At 39.2% G+C, this 17,994-nt stretch overlaps 1 protein-coding gene across 3 annotated transcripts; it reads right to left on the bottom strand.

The window, feature by feature from the left end:
• Positions 1-319: 319 nt before the first annotated feature.
• Positions 320-6,210, bottom strand: LOC103354548 (sialoadhesin-like). 3 transcript variants are annotated; one of them, XM_008277963.1, is made up of 8 exons: positions 6,157-6,210; positions 5,702-5,859; positions 4,846-5,226; positions 2,487-2,792; positions 2,129-2,389; positions 1,088-1,178; positions 898-931; positions 320-806 (listed from the first exon to the last, which is right to left on the bottom strand). In XM_008277963.1, the coding sequence occupies exons 2-8, from the start codon at positions 5,721-5,723 to the stop codon at positions 549-551; spliced, it is 1,353 nt and encodes a 450-aa protein (XP_008276185.1). In that variant the 5' UTR covers positions 5,724-5,859; positions 6,157-6,210; the 3' UTR covers positions 320-548. The 3 variants fall into 3 exon arrangements, with proteins under 3 accessions (XP_008276185.1, XP_008276186.1, XP_008276184.1); XM_008277964.1 differs by having other exon boundaries at positions 5,717-5,859; XM_008277962.1 differs by lacking the exon at positions 5,702-5,859 and adding an exon at positions 5,860-5,935 and having other exon boundaries at positions 6,157-6,193.
• Between the last annotated feature and the right edge of the window lie 11,784 nt (positions 6,211-17,994).

The raw sequence follows: 17,994 nt of genomic DNA, 5'->3' as shown, positions 1-17,994 counted from the left end.
CTGGAAAAAATACAAAATGGAAAAAGAAATGGAAAGGGGAAAAGCAAAGACAAAATTGACCTTTATATTTCCTTTTTTAAATTTATTCTTTTATGTGTTCCTCTTTATATTTACACATTTATTCCTATATTTTTTAACATTTATTTTTTATTATGGCACTCCTGTGATTCCATAACTTAGGCGGTATAACAGTTGAAACAAGGAGGCACACAGTTTTCTCCTAACAGCTTTTGAATGGATGAAGAAAATAGATATGCAAAATTACTGTTCACAATGTCCTGTATGAAATAATCTAAAACAAAATGACACAGACAAAATATTTGCACATGTAATCCATCTGCAGAACTGATGCCTTTGGAACATTTATTTCTACACATCTGAGAAATAATAAACAAATCCCACAATAGCACCTATCAGCACACAAATATGAACATAGCTAAAAAAGAAAAGCTGCAGGATGCTGAAGGTCTTAGTTTCTCTTCACAAAACTGTCACTTACAGTGACTTACACAAATGTAATATATGTCTTTAGATAAATTACACAAGCCTCAGTTTTTCTTCACTTGAGCGTAGAGTTCCTCTGGTCCATTGTCTGTCTGTGTTTGGTTGTTTGCCGGCTTGTTGACTTTTACCTCTGCATACACTATGTCCTGCTGCTGCTGGATGTCCAGCACTGAGTCAGGGGAAGGTTCACGTCTCTGCTTGAAGTTGACCTCTCCATAGTGGATGTTTTCTTCTTCTTTATTTTCTTCTTCCTCTACTTTTCTTTCTGGCTCTTCATAAACTGGCTCTTCACCAGTCTGACTCTGTGGAAAATGAACCAAATGAGACATTTTTGAAGTTCAGTAGAAGTTCAGTGAGAAGTTCACATTATTGGGAAATGTAGTGTTTTCTCACCTGCTGCTGAGTTTGATGCATCGAGTTTAACCACCTAGAAGACATGAGATGCTGTTAGATGAACTATACTGTGTGTAAATAGACTGGACATGGCTGGAAATGATGTAGAAACAAATGTTAGTGGATGTTCAGCAATAATGTCAGTGAAAGAAGCTGTGCCATGGTTGCTGCTTTGATCTGTGATTCTTACCAAGCAAAGATAATCAAGCAAATGAGTAAGATGGTCCCAATAATCCCTCCGAGAATTGGTTCCCATTGGAAGGAGCCTCCAGGCTGTTCACCTGAAGGAAAACCAATATAAACATCAAGTGACTGATGTGGACACACTCATGCTGGTCTTCACATTAAAGGAACAGTATGTAGGTTTTAGGTAGATAGAAATGGAATATAGTAACATCATCAATCATTAGTGTACAATTTACAAATCATTGTGTTTTCATTGGTTTAGAATGAACCTTTCATATTTGCACAGGGAGCAGGTTCTCTTCCTCAGAGCCCGCCATTTTTCTACAGTCGCACAGATTCAACAAACCAAACACAGACTGTAGACAGAAACTTCTACGTTGATATGAGAACCACAGTTGGTTCCCCTACACGCTTTGGTGTCACCCCCAGCTCATCACATACTTTATCAGGTGCCACAAGTCCGTAGTGAAATATTCTCTGTTGGTTTCATTATTGTAGTGTGTGTTTAATGTGGTGAATGAGTGTATTTAAACCCAAACCACAATCTGTCTCTAACCTTCAGCAAGGAGTTTTGATGAATCATCTTAACCAAACTAAGTCCAACATGGAGGCACAAACCTCAGAGTTGTGGTTGACAGCCCTCTGACTGACATTGAATCCACCTATACAGCCTCCTTATGCGGCTCTTTAAAACTGGGAAAACTCTTGTACAACTACTGCTGTCAGACAATGACACAGCTGGCGCCTTCATTGAAGAAAACCTTAAGTGGCTTTGACAAGAGGACAGTGTTTGATGGAGGTAGGAATAAGAATGGGCTGAAAATTCACACTTGATGAAGGGACTAGTACTCAGATGGTTGCAGTCTACAACCTCACCACTGGATGGTGCCAAAACCCTAAACACTAAGCCTTTAAATTCAAACTTAACTTTATAGTTTGTGTGACACCATTCATTAAAAAAAGGTTCCAAATAGCATTCAATAATTATATTAGCAGATTCATTAAAAAAAAACAAACAAAAAAAACAAAAAAAAACTATATTTACCTTCAACAGTGAGAGGAATCTCAGCTGACATCTGATTACCAATGATATTTGTGGCCTCACAGTAATAAACTCCTTTACCAGTGATATTAAACCTATGAAAGTGTCCTTTGGCTACTTCCATGGACCCATCTGTGGTTTTTATGAACCAGGTGAAGTTGATGAGAGGAGGATTGGCTCTGCTGGAGCAGGTCAGGTTCACCCAGCTACCTGCTGACACCAAACCTGATGGACTAATGGATGCTGACGTTTCTTTGGAGGCATCTGAGGAAAATGCAACAAAATGGACAACATGCAAGATGAATCAGAGGCTAAACAAATCACAAACAATAAATCATGATGTGCAATCAGGATCGCTTACATCTAACATGGAGAGTCTCTTGTGTCTCTGCTGTCTTTCCATGTTTTCCTTCATCCACAGGATATGTGGCAGAGCAGCTGATGTTGTATCCATCATGTGTGTCTGACAGAGTGATGCTCTGCTGGATTTTACTTGTAAAGGTTCCGTCTGTGTTTTCCTCTATTTGGTTGTGAGAGTCCTGTTGGAGATTCCAGGTGAGTTGAGGAGGGGAGTGTGGACAGGGAGTGAAAGCTGAGCAGCTGATAGTGACAGACTCCTTCTCCTTCAGTTCACCTGAGATGTCAATTCTGGGACTCCATGGAGAATCTGTGTTTCACAGCAAACAAACATTTTACATTTTAATCACAATATTTAATCACAAACTGTCTTTAACACTGACACAGTGTTTGATTCTGAAAGCCAATGCTGACACTTTGACATTTAGTCTGCATCTAGATTTGCTAGGGTCCGAGCATTACAGTGCAAGGACCCTATTGTAACCGTTGTGATTATTATTAGGGTCCGAGCACCCAAAAGGGTGCGAAGACCCTATTGGAACTGCTCGGATTATTATTATTATTATTATTATTAGGGTCCGAGCACCAAAGGGTGCGAAGACCCTATTGGAACTGCTCGGATTCTTATTATTATTATTCGTGACAAAGAGACGCGTTTTTGAGGCCCTTAACGTACTCGAAAACTCATCAAAATCACCACACACATCAGACCTGGCAAAAAATGTTATAATTTGGAAGAAAAATACACACCTCACTACAGAAATTGCTCATAGCGCCACCTTGAAAATTTCAATGGAGTCCTGTCGGAAGCATGTTTGCCCTTGAGCTTCGCAATTTCATAGGCATATAGAGCTAGTTGGCACGAACAAAAAAATCTGCTGGACCAAGGTCTAAAATGCAACACGGCTCAACTGCGCCCCCTACAATATTTCTACAGAGTCCCGTCGGCGCTACGTTTCACCTAGAACAACGAAATTCGCCACACATATGTAACAACTAATGACGCACAAAAAAAAACCTTTGGCATGTTTCTGTAAACCCAACAGGAAACCCGCCATGTTGGAAAAACGGCGAGCATGTCGGGCCATTTTCGCTCAAAAATGGCCATTTTTGTCCATTTTCAAAATCAAACTCCTCCGAGGGGGTTCGTCGTACACACCTTAAATTTGGTGAGCACAAACTACATGACATGGTGATTAAATGTTCTTCAAACGCTCCGCAGATGAGGCCTGATTTGGAAATGGTGGCCCGTCCAATTTTGATCAATGGTCATTTTGTCCATTTTCGCTGTGTTTTTTGCATTCAACTGAATATTGTCGGAAGGTCGTTTCACCTACACTGACAAGATTCGCTGGGCATGTGTAGCAGGTCAGTACGTACAAAAAGTCAATTAGTGCCAAGTCCTAAACCCAACAAGAAGTCCGCCATTTTGAAAAAACCACAGTGACAATTTTGGCGATTGTGGGTGACTTCTGGACATTTTTGGCCATTTTCAAAATCTATCTCCTCCTGCAGGGAAGGTCATACACACCTGAAATTTGGCCAGCACAAACTACAGGAGGTGGTGATTACACGTTAGTAAAACAAGTGTGACGGCGTGGAAATGGCGCCCCCCTGAATTTGGCCACAACGCCATAAAACACCAGAATACGAGACGTGCTGTGTCTGTGCTCCAATCGGCCTGAAATTTTACAGGCGTGCTCCAAGTCTCAGCCAGAGCGTGTTTCCACCCCGGCCAACACGCGCGCCACCGCGGCTCGCCGCTAAACAGGAAGTGGCTCGTAACTAGGCCACACTTGCTCCGATCTGCCTCAAACTCGACAGGCTGGATCATAATCCCGCCCGGAGCAGGTTTGCGCCCTAACCCTAACCCGCCGTGTGCGAAGGCCGACAAGCATAGGACGACGACCCGTCCATCGCCGCTTGCGGCTTTAATTTTTCTTGTTATTTTACAGATCAAACTGTAAAAAATGTTATTTCTTTTACTTAAGATTTCATTTCAACAACAGTGTCAGAATCAGCAATCGAAGTGAGAATTTATCTTCATTTTAATCAAAAGTGATAAAAGTAATTGCACTCATTACTTCCCTTTTTCTGTCAAAAGTTAAATACAGTTTATACAGTATGTCCTTTTTTTCCTTACTTTACTGTCATGGTAATACAGTTATCACTGGACAGTAAAAAAACAAACATAGAATATAAATCGAAAATAGTCTCATAGGTTGATTTCTCTAACACTTTATGACTACAGTCTAACACACGGAGCAGGCAATAGTATACCAAAGTCCTTTTATAATATCATAATTAGGGTTTGTTTCAGGGGTTTGTTGATCTATGGACTTGTAAAAAGAAAACTTTCTTACCTTTGACTGTCATCAAAAGAGGATCACAATCAGCTGTTGCCCTGAATGGCCAGTTCTCAATTCTGAAGAAGTATTTGTCTGTGTGAGTGGTGGTTAAATTAGAAAACACAGTGGTGCAGTTTCCCTGACTCAGGTTTCCAGTAATTTCCATTGGATAGGGGTTAACTGACCCACTACTGTTGAAAATAACATTGTCCGGATATGTGAGAAAGCTGATGTGTTTTTTGAGCCAAACTCCAAACATAGCTCTCTGGCTGCAAAATTGTTTTCCTGGTCTAGCTGTAAAGTTACAGGGGATTTGCAAACAAGATCCACTCAGTGCTTCCATGCTTGTTGGTACAGTGATGTCGAGGGCGACATGAGGACAATCAGCCAAGGTGCCTGTAAAACCAGAATCAGAATCATGATAAATAGTAAACATCTGCATGAAGAGAACATTTACAATTCGGAAAAATTACTTAAGCATCCCTGTGTTTCTTGCTGGTCTTTCCTCCTACATACTGTGAATATAATGTCTTTGTAAAGTATCGCTATCTGCAGTCTGTTTTGAACAAATGATTAAAATCAAACATCCATCCATCCATCCATTATCTATACACCGCTTAATCTTCATTAGGGTCGCGGGGGGGGGGGGGGGGGGGGGGGGGGGGGGGGGGGGGGGGGGGGGGGGGGGCTGGAGCCTATCCCAGCTGACTTAGGGCGAAGGCGGGGGACACCTTGGACAGGTCGCCAGTCTATCGTAGGGCTACACAGAGAGACAGACAACCAAGCACACTTACATTCACAATTTAGGACAATTTAGAATCACCAATTAACTTTAACATGTTTTTGGACTTGTGAGAGGAAGTCGGAGAACCTGGAGAGAACCCACGCTGCATGGGGAGAACATGCAAACTCCATGCAGAAAGATCCCGGGTGTCCTCTCACCGGTATGCGAACCGGCAGCCTTCTTGCTGCGAGGCAACAGTACTAACCACGGCTCCACCTTGCAGCTCCTAAAATCAAACAGCTTACCTGAAATAAAGAGGAGGCTCAGTAACATGTTGCTTGTCATGATGTTCACCAACAGGACTGGCATCAAACTCCTCACCTGTAAAAATCAATAACTAATAATCTAACTATAGGATCAAACCAGAAACTTGTCATGTTCTTTGGGTTTAAAAAAGACATTTATGATGTAAAGCATTATTTTGAAATTGCATTTTAACCCAACTACGCTAAACTCAAGCTAATAAAATGTCTTTCATCCCAGAATAGAAATTTAAGAAACTGGCGAACAAAAATGAATCAAATCTGTCACATTTTCCTTACCGGATGAGAACTCTGCAACGGAGGAGAACCTGTTAGGTACTAATCGTGCAATTTCAGAATTTCAGCACAGCCGCAATAGATCAGGCGAAACACTTCCCTGTTCAGATGTTGTAAAAGAAAACAGAACTGTAGTTTCATGAACAAGGCACAAGATTACTCTTGTGCCTTGTTCATGAAAAGAGTAAGAAAAAGTTTTCCCTTCTCTTGTGAGTACTTGTGAACTCATTTTAATCTCATCGGAGTTGAAATAAGTTACGTTGGACACATTCTTTCAGGCCTATATGCTTTACCTTTTTTTAAGATACTGTCACTGTTATATTTAGTTTATCACTGAACTTGTGTGTTTGCCAATTTTACTTCCCTTCTTTGTGTGACTGTTTACTCAGCCCACATTAGTGTCACATTTGTTGTCTATCACTTCCTTTTGTCTATATAATTCAGTGGTTTTTCTTTCAGCTGTGGGTTCATTTGTGTTCACTCCCTGTGTCTGCTGTCTCACTCTTCTCCATAGTGCTATCTTCCTGCGTCCCGGTTTATCCTTGTCCCCTGTAACACATTATACATTATGCATAAAGATATCAGCTTTGTGCCTTTCATATATAGCTCAGATAAAGATATAAAACGCCATGGCTCCTTTGTAATTAGAGTGAATTATTCAATTCAATTTTATTTTATAGCAGCAGTTCACAACATTTGTCATCTCAAGGCACTTCACATGCTGAGGTGAAGGCCTTAGTGAATGTGAGTACAGCCCAACAAATCTAAAGACTCCACTGGATTCAACTCTGAGCAGCAACTGGCAACAGTGAGAAGAAAAATCTCCCCTTTACTTAGAAGAAACCTCCAGCAGAACCAGGCTCAGGCCAGGAGGCTATCTGGGGTAAAGGGAGGAGAGAGAGAGATTGGGGTAGCAGACAGAAAGCAGACAAACAACACATAAAAGATCATCTTGGAGGTTGGTGAGGTCAGTGATTGCAGATCAGAAATCATCCAGAGATACCTTCAATGAAGACAAAACACAAACTACAGGAGGGAGGTGACACACAGTTAACTACAAGCAATGGTGGCATATATATGTTTTGAGAGAGAAAGTGGAGAGGATAGTTAAGGATGACTGCTTAGTGCATCATGGGAAGTCCCTCAACAGTCTCAGCCTACAGCAGCATAACTTAGACATCTTCAGGGTCACCTGAGCCAGTCCTGACAATACACTTTGGCAAAAACGAAGGTTTTAAGCCAGATCTTTAAAGTACAGAGAGTGTTTGGCGACCACCCCCAAACTGGAAGCTGATTCCTTGGAAGAGCAACCAGATAGCTGATGATTTCAGACCATGAGCACAAATAGCCTCTATTTTGAGCCTCCTCTGCTCTTCCATCTTCCTGCCTGTGACCCAGAAATTGTTTTTAGTGTGGGATTTTAAAGTATGTCTCTATTCATAAAATGAATCTCAAGGAGAGAGGAGGTTTGCCAAAGAAATTATGAGCAAGGATGCAGAGGTGTATCCTTACTATAGGCTTTGCAGAAGTCTTTTCAGCACACATAAAGGAGGTGTAAAAGTAAAAGTTTAGATATTCTTTAAGTTGTCATGGACACTGTTTTGTTTATCTGATGGAAATGATCAACTACAGCAGTAGGCTGTAGCTAAACAATAGAAAAATAATGTTCTTGTGTCACTCATATTTTATTGACTTTAAAACAACGGCTCCAAGGTGAGGATTCAATATGTGTTGCTTTGACTTCTATTTTCTCATGCCTCTTTGCTTCCTTGACTGGCATATCTGGTGGGAGGGACTATGATCTAAGTGGAGGACTCTGATAAATGGGATCGGGGCTATGTATGGATGAGGTTGGGATGGATGGATATGTCAACAAACCATTGCACTTGCTCACAGGAGACCACTGTTTGTTAACTTTAACCACCTGCTTACTTGGTTCTTTTAACCCTGATCCTGACCATGTTGTTTTTTAATCTAAATCTGAACAGATCTTTTCAACAGCATTGTCACATATTACAAGGATTATTTATCTAGTTATCTCCTCCCTCTGGTACAACCTTCTATATAACCCTCATGCTAGCAGTAGCATGACTGATCAGGTTTGAGGACTTGTCATAACTTTGCGTTTACAAGTTTGTTTTAACATTTTACTTAAGGATCTTAATGATTTTTGCAACAAAATTTATGTTATGTAAAGTCAAAAAAATACCACAGTAGTTAGCGTAGTTAGTAGTAGTTGAAATAAAATCTTGTCGAATCAACATCTCCTGTCTTTTCACTTACTTCATCTAAACAAAACCCTAATCAAATATCATATGAAATAACTGATTTTTTTTGTGGAGTCAGTCCATAGTTACAAAATAAACTATAAATTCTTTTACTAAGAAGGCTTGCATCAAAATGCAAAGAGCAATAGAACAAGAACCAACTTTCCTGTTAAACTATTGTAACCTATGGGGACTTCCCATCTTTCAAGACTTAAAGTAAGTCCAAGTAGTTTTTTGAGCAACTACTGAATATCATCTCCACTGAACAACCTACTGTAAATACGAGAGGAACACAAACATTTCCCACTTTGGAGTCAACAAGAGGAAAAAGATATTGTTCTCCTGCACTAAAATGCAATACAAATTCATAAAAAAGAAGACCAAAATCATCTTCTTGTGTTTTAATCTTTTTCAGGACACATCTGCTTTTGTTACATTCTATATTTGCTATATATTAAATCACAAAAATAAATTGATTTGCATACATGTAAGTATTATTTTATTGTGGACAACCTGCAGAAAAAAATCCTTCTTACTCTGCAGACACAAAGAAAAAGATCATTTTAGATTAAAAAAAAAAGAAAGATTAACCATCTGAAATGTAACCAATAAAATCATTCAAACTGTATTGAAATGTTCTTAAATGTTTTTTTCCAGAGCAAGTTCTGTCACTTTAGTTGTTCAGCTGAGGTAATTATTTCACACAGCCCTTCACTGTTGCAGCTTCCTCCTATAAGTTTAGGTTCTGCTTTTTCTTGGCCGTTTCATTTAATGGCATGTAGCAAAGATATACAGTGAATTTTCTAAAAAATTCAGAGAAAGGGGAATGCGGTAAAATGGGAACACATAAGAAGACCAAAAAGAAAAGCCTGAAGCATAAAGGGCAAGGACTTTACATGAAGTAATCTCATATGAGGACACATTAAGTATTTATATTTATTATACATACATTTGTAGGATATGGACAGACACAGATGCCCAAAAGGATTTGGAAAACTTCATTTGAACTTTGCAGCACCCAAGTCACAGGGCCTTGTAAATCAGCTCTGCAGACTCGGAGGAGTGAGGAAGCACAGCCCCATTGGGAATTTCCTTATCACACTTAAAAGGATCTAATACACATGAGTTTTTGGGGGAAGACAAAGAAAAACATTCAAGACCACTCAGACCTTAACAAATGGTCCAGATGGCCAGGCGCAATGAAGTGCCCTGGGCTTAACGTATTGCTCTGCTGACCCCTCATTTCCTGTGGCATGCAAGAACTGAACTCATCAATGAACAATAAGACACAGCACCAGAAGATGTGCCTTATTATCTTGTGTTAAGTTTAATCGTTAAATGTTATGATATATCATATCCTGATAAATACTCCAAAGCTTAATTACAGTTGGATAAGTCCTTCTTTAATTTATCAGCTTGTTGTATTATCATATCCTAAGCATTGTGTTATCTCTGTAACCGTACAAGATAGCTCAGTCATGTTTAGACTCCCCATGAAGCTTTACATGTGACACATTCATTTCCAACAAGCTTAACGTTGTATAATTGAAAGTACATATAGTTCTGAAGGAACATTGTTACTTTCAGAGCAAAACTCATGACCACCTCATGACCTCCCGGTGATACTGGGGCGTCATATCTAACAGCCCCCCTGGGAGCGGAGCTCGCTGTGATTGGTCATTAGTTTCACTTAAAGTCTTTCACCCGGGAAGCATGCTCTCTCTCTTTCCATCGCTCCCTCTTCTGGCTCTCTCCATGAGGCAGGAGAGCTGCTTACTTGGTCTTCCATGTGCTCAACTTCAACTGCCACACCCTGATCCAACTCAAGCTGAAGGCCTCGTCTCCCAGAGGCTGCTGCACCCTGGAAACTGCAAGTATCAAGCTTCTGTCTCTAAACGGGTGTTTTATGATTATAATTGGCCTTCTGACCAATATTCCAAATTTAACAGATTATCTGCTGCTTCGGGTGAAAAGACTTTCAAGTCTCCAAGCCACCACTCTGTTCCACATTCGGTTTTCACATTCATATTTCTCAACCAGCATTTTCATCATTGTTTGTATTTTATATTTTATGTTTGTTGTTGTTATTTGTTTGTTTGTTTAGTTAGTAATAAATGTTGTGTGTTTGTATACAGTTGTTTCCTGTGTTTTCTATGGCTTACATCCTGTCACTTTACGTATGTGATCTTTAGTTACCTAAGCTCTAAGTTAATTCCCTTAACTTTATAAAACACTCTTGACTGAGCACCAAGAGTAAACAATTTATTAGAATTATTATGCTGACTCAGATTATATCGCTGGACGAATAATTCAAAGGTTAGTTTTAATAATTGTAATTAATGCAATCACTTGCTTTAGTGTGTGAAAATAAGTACCTCTTATTTTCCAACACTAAAACCCTACACATTATTATTTATATTTATTATACACATTAAGGCAGTAGCATCAGAACCAGAGACTTAAAGAAACTAAACAAGCTGATCAGGAAAGCTGGTTCTGTGCTGGGGATAACTCTGGAGCCACTGGAGCTGATTGTTCAAAAAAGAATGCTGCACAAGATGATGAAGATGATGGAGGATTCTTCCCCCCACAACACAGTGAAGAACCAACAGAGTGTGTTTAGTGGGAGGCTGCGTCAGCTTCGCTGTCGAACGGAGAGATACAGGAATTCCTTCCTGCCAACAGCCATCACCTTAAAAAACAAATTTGACTGACTGAATGATTGTTGTTGTTGTATAAGAATATATGTTATATTGATTAAAAAAAAAAAAAAAAAAAAGTGAGCTTTTACAAGATTGAATTTCCCTTCTGGGATAAATAAAGTATTTTTCATTTCATTTCATTCATTTTTCATTCATTCATTTCATTTAATTCATTAAACATTATATTATTTAAATGTTATTATAGTTCAATATTATAAAGATCAGATGGAGGCCTAAACTTTTTACTTGCAAGTGCTGCTGATATAGTGTCAAGCACAAAGATTAGCACATAAATCTACAGTTTTACTTGTCTGTCACAACTCTTTAATGACTAAATTTGAAGCATTTGGCTTCAAATCTTACTACACAATTGTGACAAACTGAGCATCTGTTAAATTTAATGTAACAAGCTCTATCTCATCAATTTTATATGCCCCCTCCAAAACTTGTAGTTTACATCTATGTGTGTCCAGACTTGGCCTTTGACCTTTTAGATATAAAATGTTCTCACATTGTTTAATCTTAATATTATAATTTTTTTTCCATTCTGTCATTATTTAACATCTATTGGTGTGTGAATCCTCCAATTTTGACCAAAAAACAGTTTTGTGAGTGTCTTTTGACCACCATATTCTAAGAAATTAATCACTGAATCCAGTAGTTTGTGCCAAATTGGGAAAAAATAAAATAAAATAAAATCAGTCAATGCATTCAAGAGATATTGGGTCTCATGTACAAAGGGTACGTACTCAAAGCACTTCATCACAGTTGAAGTGAGAGCCACAGGTCTGTACTCATTCAGACTGCTGACCGATTGTTTCTTGGGGATGGGCACGATAGTGGCAGATTTTAGGCAGCTAGGGACCGTGCTGGCAGCCAGTGAGAGGTTAAAAATGGTAGTAAAAACCTCTGTTAGCTGGTCTGCACAGCCCCTCAGTACCCTCCCCTGGACACCATCGGGACCAGCAGCCTTCGATGGGTTCACACTTCGGAGCACCCTCCTGACCTCCCCGTGCTCACAATGAGGGCCAGGTTGTCAGCGGGTAGCAGCATAGGGGCACCCTCCTCCTTGTTAACTTCAAACCTAGCAAAGAACTGATTTAGCTCCTCCGCTAGGCTTGTGCTGGTGTCGGTGATGGCAGGATTGGAACTGTTCATAATAATGAGGTCATGGATGCCCTTCCAAACACGTCGGGGGTTCCCCTCCATGAAGTGCCCCTCCATCTTCTTTGCATATGCTGCCTTAGCCCGCTTAATGCCATGTTTCAGGTTGGATCTGGCTGAGCTATATAGTTCCATGTTCCCAGACCTGTAAGCAGAGTCCCAATCCCTCAGCAGCTGTTTGATCTCACTGTTCATCCACTGTTTTTTATGAGAATAATGTCTGACCATCGTCTCCACTGTAACATTATCTATGCACTGCTGCTAAAATAGCAAACTTTCTATACATTTTTAAATTAAATTATAAGCTTTATTCAGAAATACAAATAAGGATTGTACATGTTCACCAGTTGTATCACAAGTTTTTTTATTGAAGTGTAATAAATATATACCTGCAAAAAAAATAACTGTGCTTTATCTTCATTTTGGCTGCAATTAAAACACAAATGTTCATATGTATAATTGATAAATACGACTTATCTCACACGAGTAAAATAAACGCACTGATATAACAGAAAGCATACAAATGAATAGTCTTTAAGAAAATAATTCACTGGCAGTATACTGCTAATGTGACTGCAGACTGGATCTTCTTGAGTTGCCAAACATTGCTGTAACGCTTAATTTCCTCTGATGGAATGATTGAAACACACAGGTCTTTGTCACACAAAACAATCAACCATTTTGGTTCTTTCAAAAATTTATTATAGGTCCTCTGGAAATATGGCAATTCTGCTGGGTCAAAAATATACATACAGAAACTGGAACAATCAGTTTGGTGATGTTGAAAGCCGTGTGAATTAGCTCTGGGGCTGTTTTGCTTCCAGGGGAACTGATGCTTCACACAAGGTATTCTTGTGGGTTAATCGTAGCAACTGGACTTGCTTGATCTCCTTGAGGATGTTTCACCTCTCATTGGATGGATTGGTCCAGTTGCTATGATTAATCCACGAGAATAACCATGACATGGATGACTGAGAATCTTCACACACATCTTCACACATGGTAAATGAAATAATGAAGAAGGAGATAAACCTCCACATTCTTCAGGAAAACCTAAAGTCATAAGCCAGAAGGTTGGGTTTGGATGCAGATGGGTTTTCGAACAAGACAACGAACCCAGACACATAAAAAGTAGTAAAGAAATGGCTAATTCAGGCCAGAATTAATGTTTTAGACAAGCCTTCCCAAGGTCCTGATGTAAACCTCATCAAGGATCTGTGAGCTGTGATGAAGAAACAAATGTGTCAGAAAGCCAACAAGTATCATTGAACTGCACCAATTCTGTCAAGAGGAGTGGTCAAAGATACAACTAGAAGCTTGCAGATGGATACGAAAAGTGCCTGAGGTGAAAATGGTATATGTTCATTTTAACTAAATATCAGCAGAACTGTATGTATATTTCTGACCCAGCAGATTTTGCCATATTTTCAGAACACCTATAATAAATCTATGAAAGAACCAAAATGCATGACTGTTTTTTGTGACAAAGACAAGCATTTCAAGTCATTGAAAAATTCAAGGCCGCCATGATATACCATAGTCTTTGCAAGTATATGTAAACTTTTGTTCAAAGTTATATGTAGGCACACTACAGACTACATAAAAAAAAAAAAAACTATGCATGAACATCATAAACATGTTAATATTGACTGAAATTAATAATATTTATTCAGTAGAGGATACTTCCATATGCTCATTTCTTCTTCACTTGAGCATAGACACTCTCTGGGCCATCCGAAGTTTGTGTTGAGCTCTTGCATACATTAACCTGTGAATAGATGGTATCCGGCTGCTGTGTGCTGTCCTGCATCGAGTCTGAGGACGGTTCAGGTCTCAGCCTGGAGAAGTCAATCTCTCCATAATGGATGTCTTCATTTTCGGCTGTTCTGGTTTCTTCAAGATCCAGATTCTGTGAAAAATGGATGAAACATGAAATGTTATGTGGAACCGGAGGCAAACTCCAATGACAAAATCAGCGGTTATCATCAGAATAGCCTGCTATTATTGAACCAATTTCCCACCTGCATTTGAGGTGAAGTTGAACATGTTGACTTCAATCTCCTAGAAGAGACAAAAGGGATCCTGATTCAAGTGTTCAGGTATAATAATTTTATAATGATATTCATCTTTCTCATTCTGGATCTTCTCAGAAGTCTTTTTCTGTTGTTGTTGTTTAAAACAGTCTTTGATAATAGATGAGTTGAAACATGAAAAACATTTGAAGCTGTCATAAAAAGTTCCATCTTTGAGCACATATTAAGGTAAACTAGTGATATTTTTGGCACTACGCCAATTTTGCATTTCACAATAATACAAAAAAAAAAAAAATAGAATACTTTTAAATATGAATATGGCATCACAAAAATGAAAAGAAAGCTGTTTTTGGTGAACATCCATAGCTTTAAAAAAAAAATTTGGACTCATCTATGTGTCCAAAATGTTATGTTCTGAATTAATGGCATCATGAGAAGTAGCAGTGAAAGGTTCAGGCTTTTATCTTGAGTTGTTCCCGAGATATTTTCATTCAAACATATAGCCTTAAAATTTTGTGTGTGCAAAAAAACATGCTGAAAGTAGGTTAACGGGCAATAAAAAAGAATATTATATAGATATTAAAAAGATATTAAAATATTAAAAAGAATATTGCTGAAAGTATTTGACTAAAATGTCACAAATATCTTTATAAATATTAATATTTTATACTATAAAAATCTGAAATTATTCTGGTCGAGCAGAAATTCTTCTACAAGTTTAATGATTTGAGGAGAAATGACAAAAAAAATGATGTGACAAATACATAAAAGTTTTTCAATTATGATTACGGTCAAATTATAGAGCTTCGCATTAGTTCAGACAGGCACGGAGTCAGGGTGTCACATGGCCCCTCCTGTCCAATCGTCATTGCTAAAGTCCAGCCCACTCACTTAGCGTGCTTTATAACTGAGGCAGCGTTCATTCATTCTGCCCACTTCACGCTCACCACATCGTTGCTACTCCAGCCTCTGCAGATCGACAAATCTCCTCCTCCTCCTCCCCAACCACCACCTTTTAAAAACAATTCAATCTCATATAACCCCTGTGTTTCCCATATCGTGGGACTGTAGGTTGCAGAAGGTTCATTATTGTACCTTGAACTATGTAATCTAGATTCTGTAAAGTGAAGACTATTTAGTTTGTCTCCTTGTTCTTGGTTCATACTGTATTTGAAAAATTGTAAATTGTAAATTCAAGGCTCTGCGGGGGTTTGTGATCTCAGGGATTATCTGTGTCATGCTTGCTCAGATTGTTCCAGAGCATCACGAGCAGAGTCACCGCCAAACTCAATGCATGTGATCCCAAATAAATGAGTAAAATCTGACAAAGTGTCCTGTCTGAAATAGATATATAGTGGAATAGAAAGAAGAAAGATTATGTAATTGCAGTGATAAGTTTTGTTAGATCCATTCATCACATTAAGAATACCGGATTTCTGCAAAGTGAAAGGTTTCCTCCACTGATTAGACATTAAAATCCAAAAACCTTGATGTTATGAAATTATTTCCATAGTTTATACACTCATTTAAATATCTAGTTGAGTGATGAGAGACAGGGGAAAAAAAGCGTATTATCTGCATAAAAATTAATATTTTTGTTTGGTCTGTGTATTATATGCCCTTGAGGCAGCATGTAAACAGAACAAAAATGATCAAAGTACATAACCCTGAGGAACTCCAAAAATGCATATTTGGTTGTAATTCCCATTAACATAAGAACAGTTGTGTTCATGATGTGAGCTTAAAATAATTCCCTAAAATTTCCACCCTAATGGGATAATCAATAGTAACAAAACAGAAACTGTGGTGTAAAAGAACTATCCATCCATCCATTTTCTATACACTGCTTAATCCTCATTAGGGTCGCGGGGGGCGCTGGAGGCTATCCCAGCCGACTTAGGGCGAAGGCAGGGGACACCCTGGACAGTTCGCCAGTCCATCGCAGGGCCACACTTAGAGACAGACAACCAAGCACACTCACATTCACACCTACGGACAATTTAGAATCACCAATTAACCTCAACATGTTTTTGGACTGTGTGGGAGGAAGCCGGAGAACCCGGAGAGAACCCACGCTGCACGGGGAGAACATGCAAACTCCACGCAGAAAGATTCCGGTGCCCCCACCGGGACGCGAACCAGCAACCTTCTTGCTGCGAGGCAACAGTGCTACCAACTGCGCCACCTTGCAGCCCGTAAAAGAACTAATACTAAAAAATAATCCATATGATGAACGCGCTAATCACACAGAAAATAAGAAAGTATGGAGGATTGAGGATGATTAATGATCTGTGATGCTTACCAGAGGATGTAAACCCCACACATGAGTATGATAATCCCGATGATCCCTCCAACAACAGCCCCCCATGAAGGCTGGTCTGTTTCTAACAAAAACATTAAAAGTGACAAAATCAAGTTAATGAAAGTCATCATTATCACTCTGCACTCAGGTCAGCTAGACCCCACGCGATACTTTGCAAATGTGTCGTGTGAGCTGTAAGGTGAAGTATGTTATTTTTACAGAGATGGTAGAGTCACATAAGAAGAAAAAAAAATCTGTGCGAGCTCAAGTCTCTCTCTGAATAACGATTAAGCACCTAAAACATCATCTCTGCGTGTAAAAGTTACTTATTCCGAAGTTTGTTCCATGAAAATAAGCTTTTCCTGCATTGAAATGGCTTCGATGTAACTCTGCACTGTTGTTTCCTTTGGATTGTACAGATCTATTAAGTAAATGCCTCTCTCTGCACTCATCACTTCCTACTCGCTGCAGCTCAGCACACCAGCTCACCTACAACTCTGCTCAAACACTGTAAAACCAGATCAGATTCTTGAGAAGATTAGTCATACAAAAAGTTTTGCCCTCTGAGCTGGCTTGACTATATTTTTAGGTTTGTTATATATGAAGCCCTGGTCTGAATCTAAAACTGCATTATGTTTTTAGGACTGGCATTAGTACACAGCAGTTCAGCCATGGCGCTGACTGCTTATTTTGCACATGATATATCTTCTACCACAAAAAAACACTACATGGACTTGTTAACAAGGTAAAATACTACAACTACTACCACTACTACTAATAATAATTTTCACTGGAGGGGATCTTTCAAGCTTTTGTAAATGCCAAGAATGGAAAATCTTTTTTCTTCTTCTCATATATCCCACTTTATTCCTCTGTTGCTATAATATGAAGAGGATAAGATTCAGTGCCCTGTTAACAACCCCTTTTTCATCTGACACATTACTTGCAATTTTGGACACAGTAATTTGCATATTTTATGATATGTAATGGAATTTATCCAACGCTACGTTTTCTAGATTTGGATGCAGCCATGTTTACCTGCAATGCGTGGATGGATCACTAGTGATGCCTCACGACCAAGATCATTTGTGGCCTCACAGAAATAACTTTTTGTCATGTTGGTCATCTTCAGTCTGTAAAAATGTCCTTCAGCTACTTTCATGATTCCGTCTGTGGTTTTTATAAACCAGGTGAAGTTGATGAGAGGAGGATTGGCTCTGCTGGAGCAGGTCAGGTTCACCCAGCTACCTGCTGACACCAAACCTGATGGACTGATGGATGCTGACGTTTCTTTGGGGGCATCTGAGGAAAATGGGACAAAATGGACAACATGAAAGATGAATCAGAGGCTGAATAAACCAGAAACAACAAAT

This window comes from Stegastes partitus, unplaced genomic scaffold (genome assembly GCF_000690725.1).
Source record: "Stegastes partitus isolate 25-593 unplaced genomic scaffold, Stegastes_partitus-1.0.2 Scaffold111, whole genome shotgun sequence".
Lineage (NCBI taxonomy): Eukaryota > Metazoa > Chordata > Actinopteri > Pomacentridae > Stegastes > Stegastes partitus.
The sequence above is the reverse complement of the archived record's forward strand: the minus strand, read 5'-3'. Positions and strand labels throughout refer to the sequence as shown.

Bases quoted from the DNA above. Each gene is read 5' to 3' on its own strand.
- LOC103354548 (XM_008277962.1), bottom strand. From the start codon at position 5,923: ATGCCAGTCCTGTTGGTGAACATCATGACAAGCAACATGTTACTGAGC. The intron at 2,793-4,845 runs GTAAGAAAGTTT...TGTGAAACACAG, and splicing joins TCTTTTGATGACAGTCAAAG to ATTCTCCATGGAGTCCCAGA. The intron at 2,390-2,486 runs GTAAGCGATCCT...CATTTTCCTCAG, and splicing joins AGAGACTCTCCATGTTAGAT to ATGCCTCCAAAGAAACGTCA.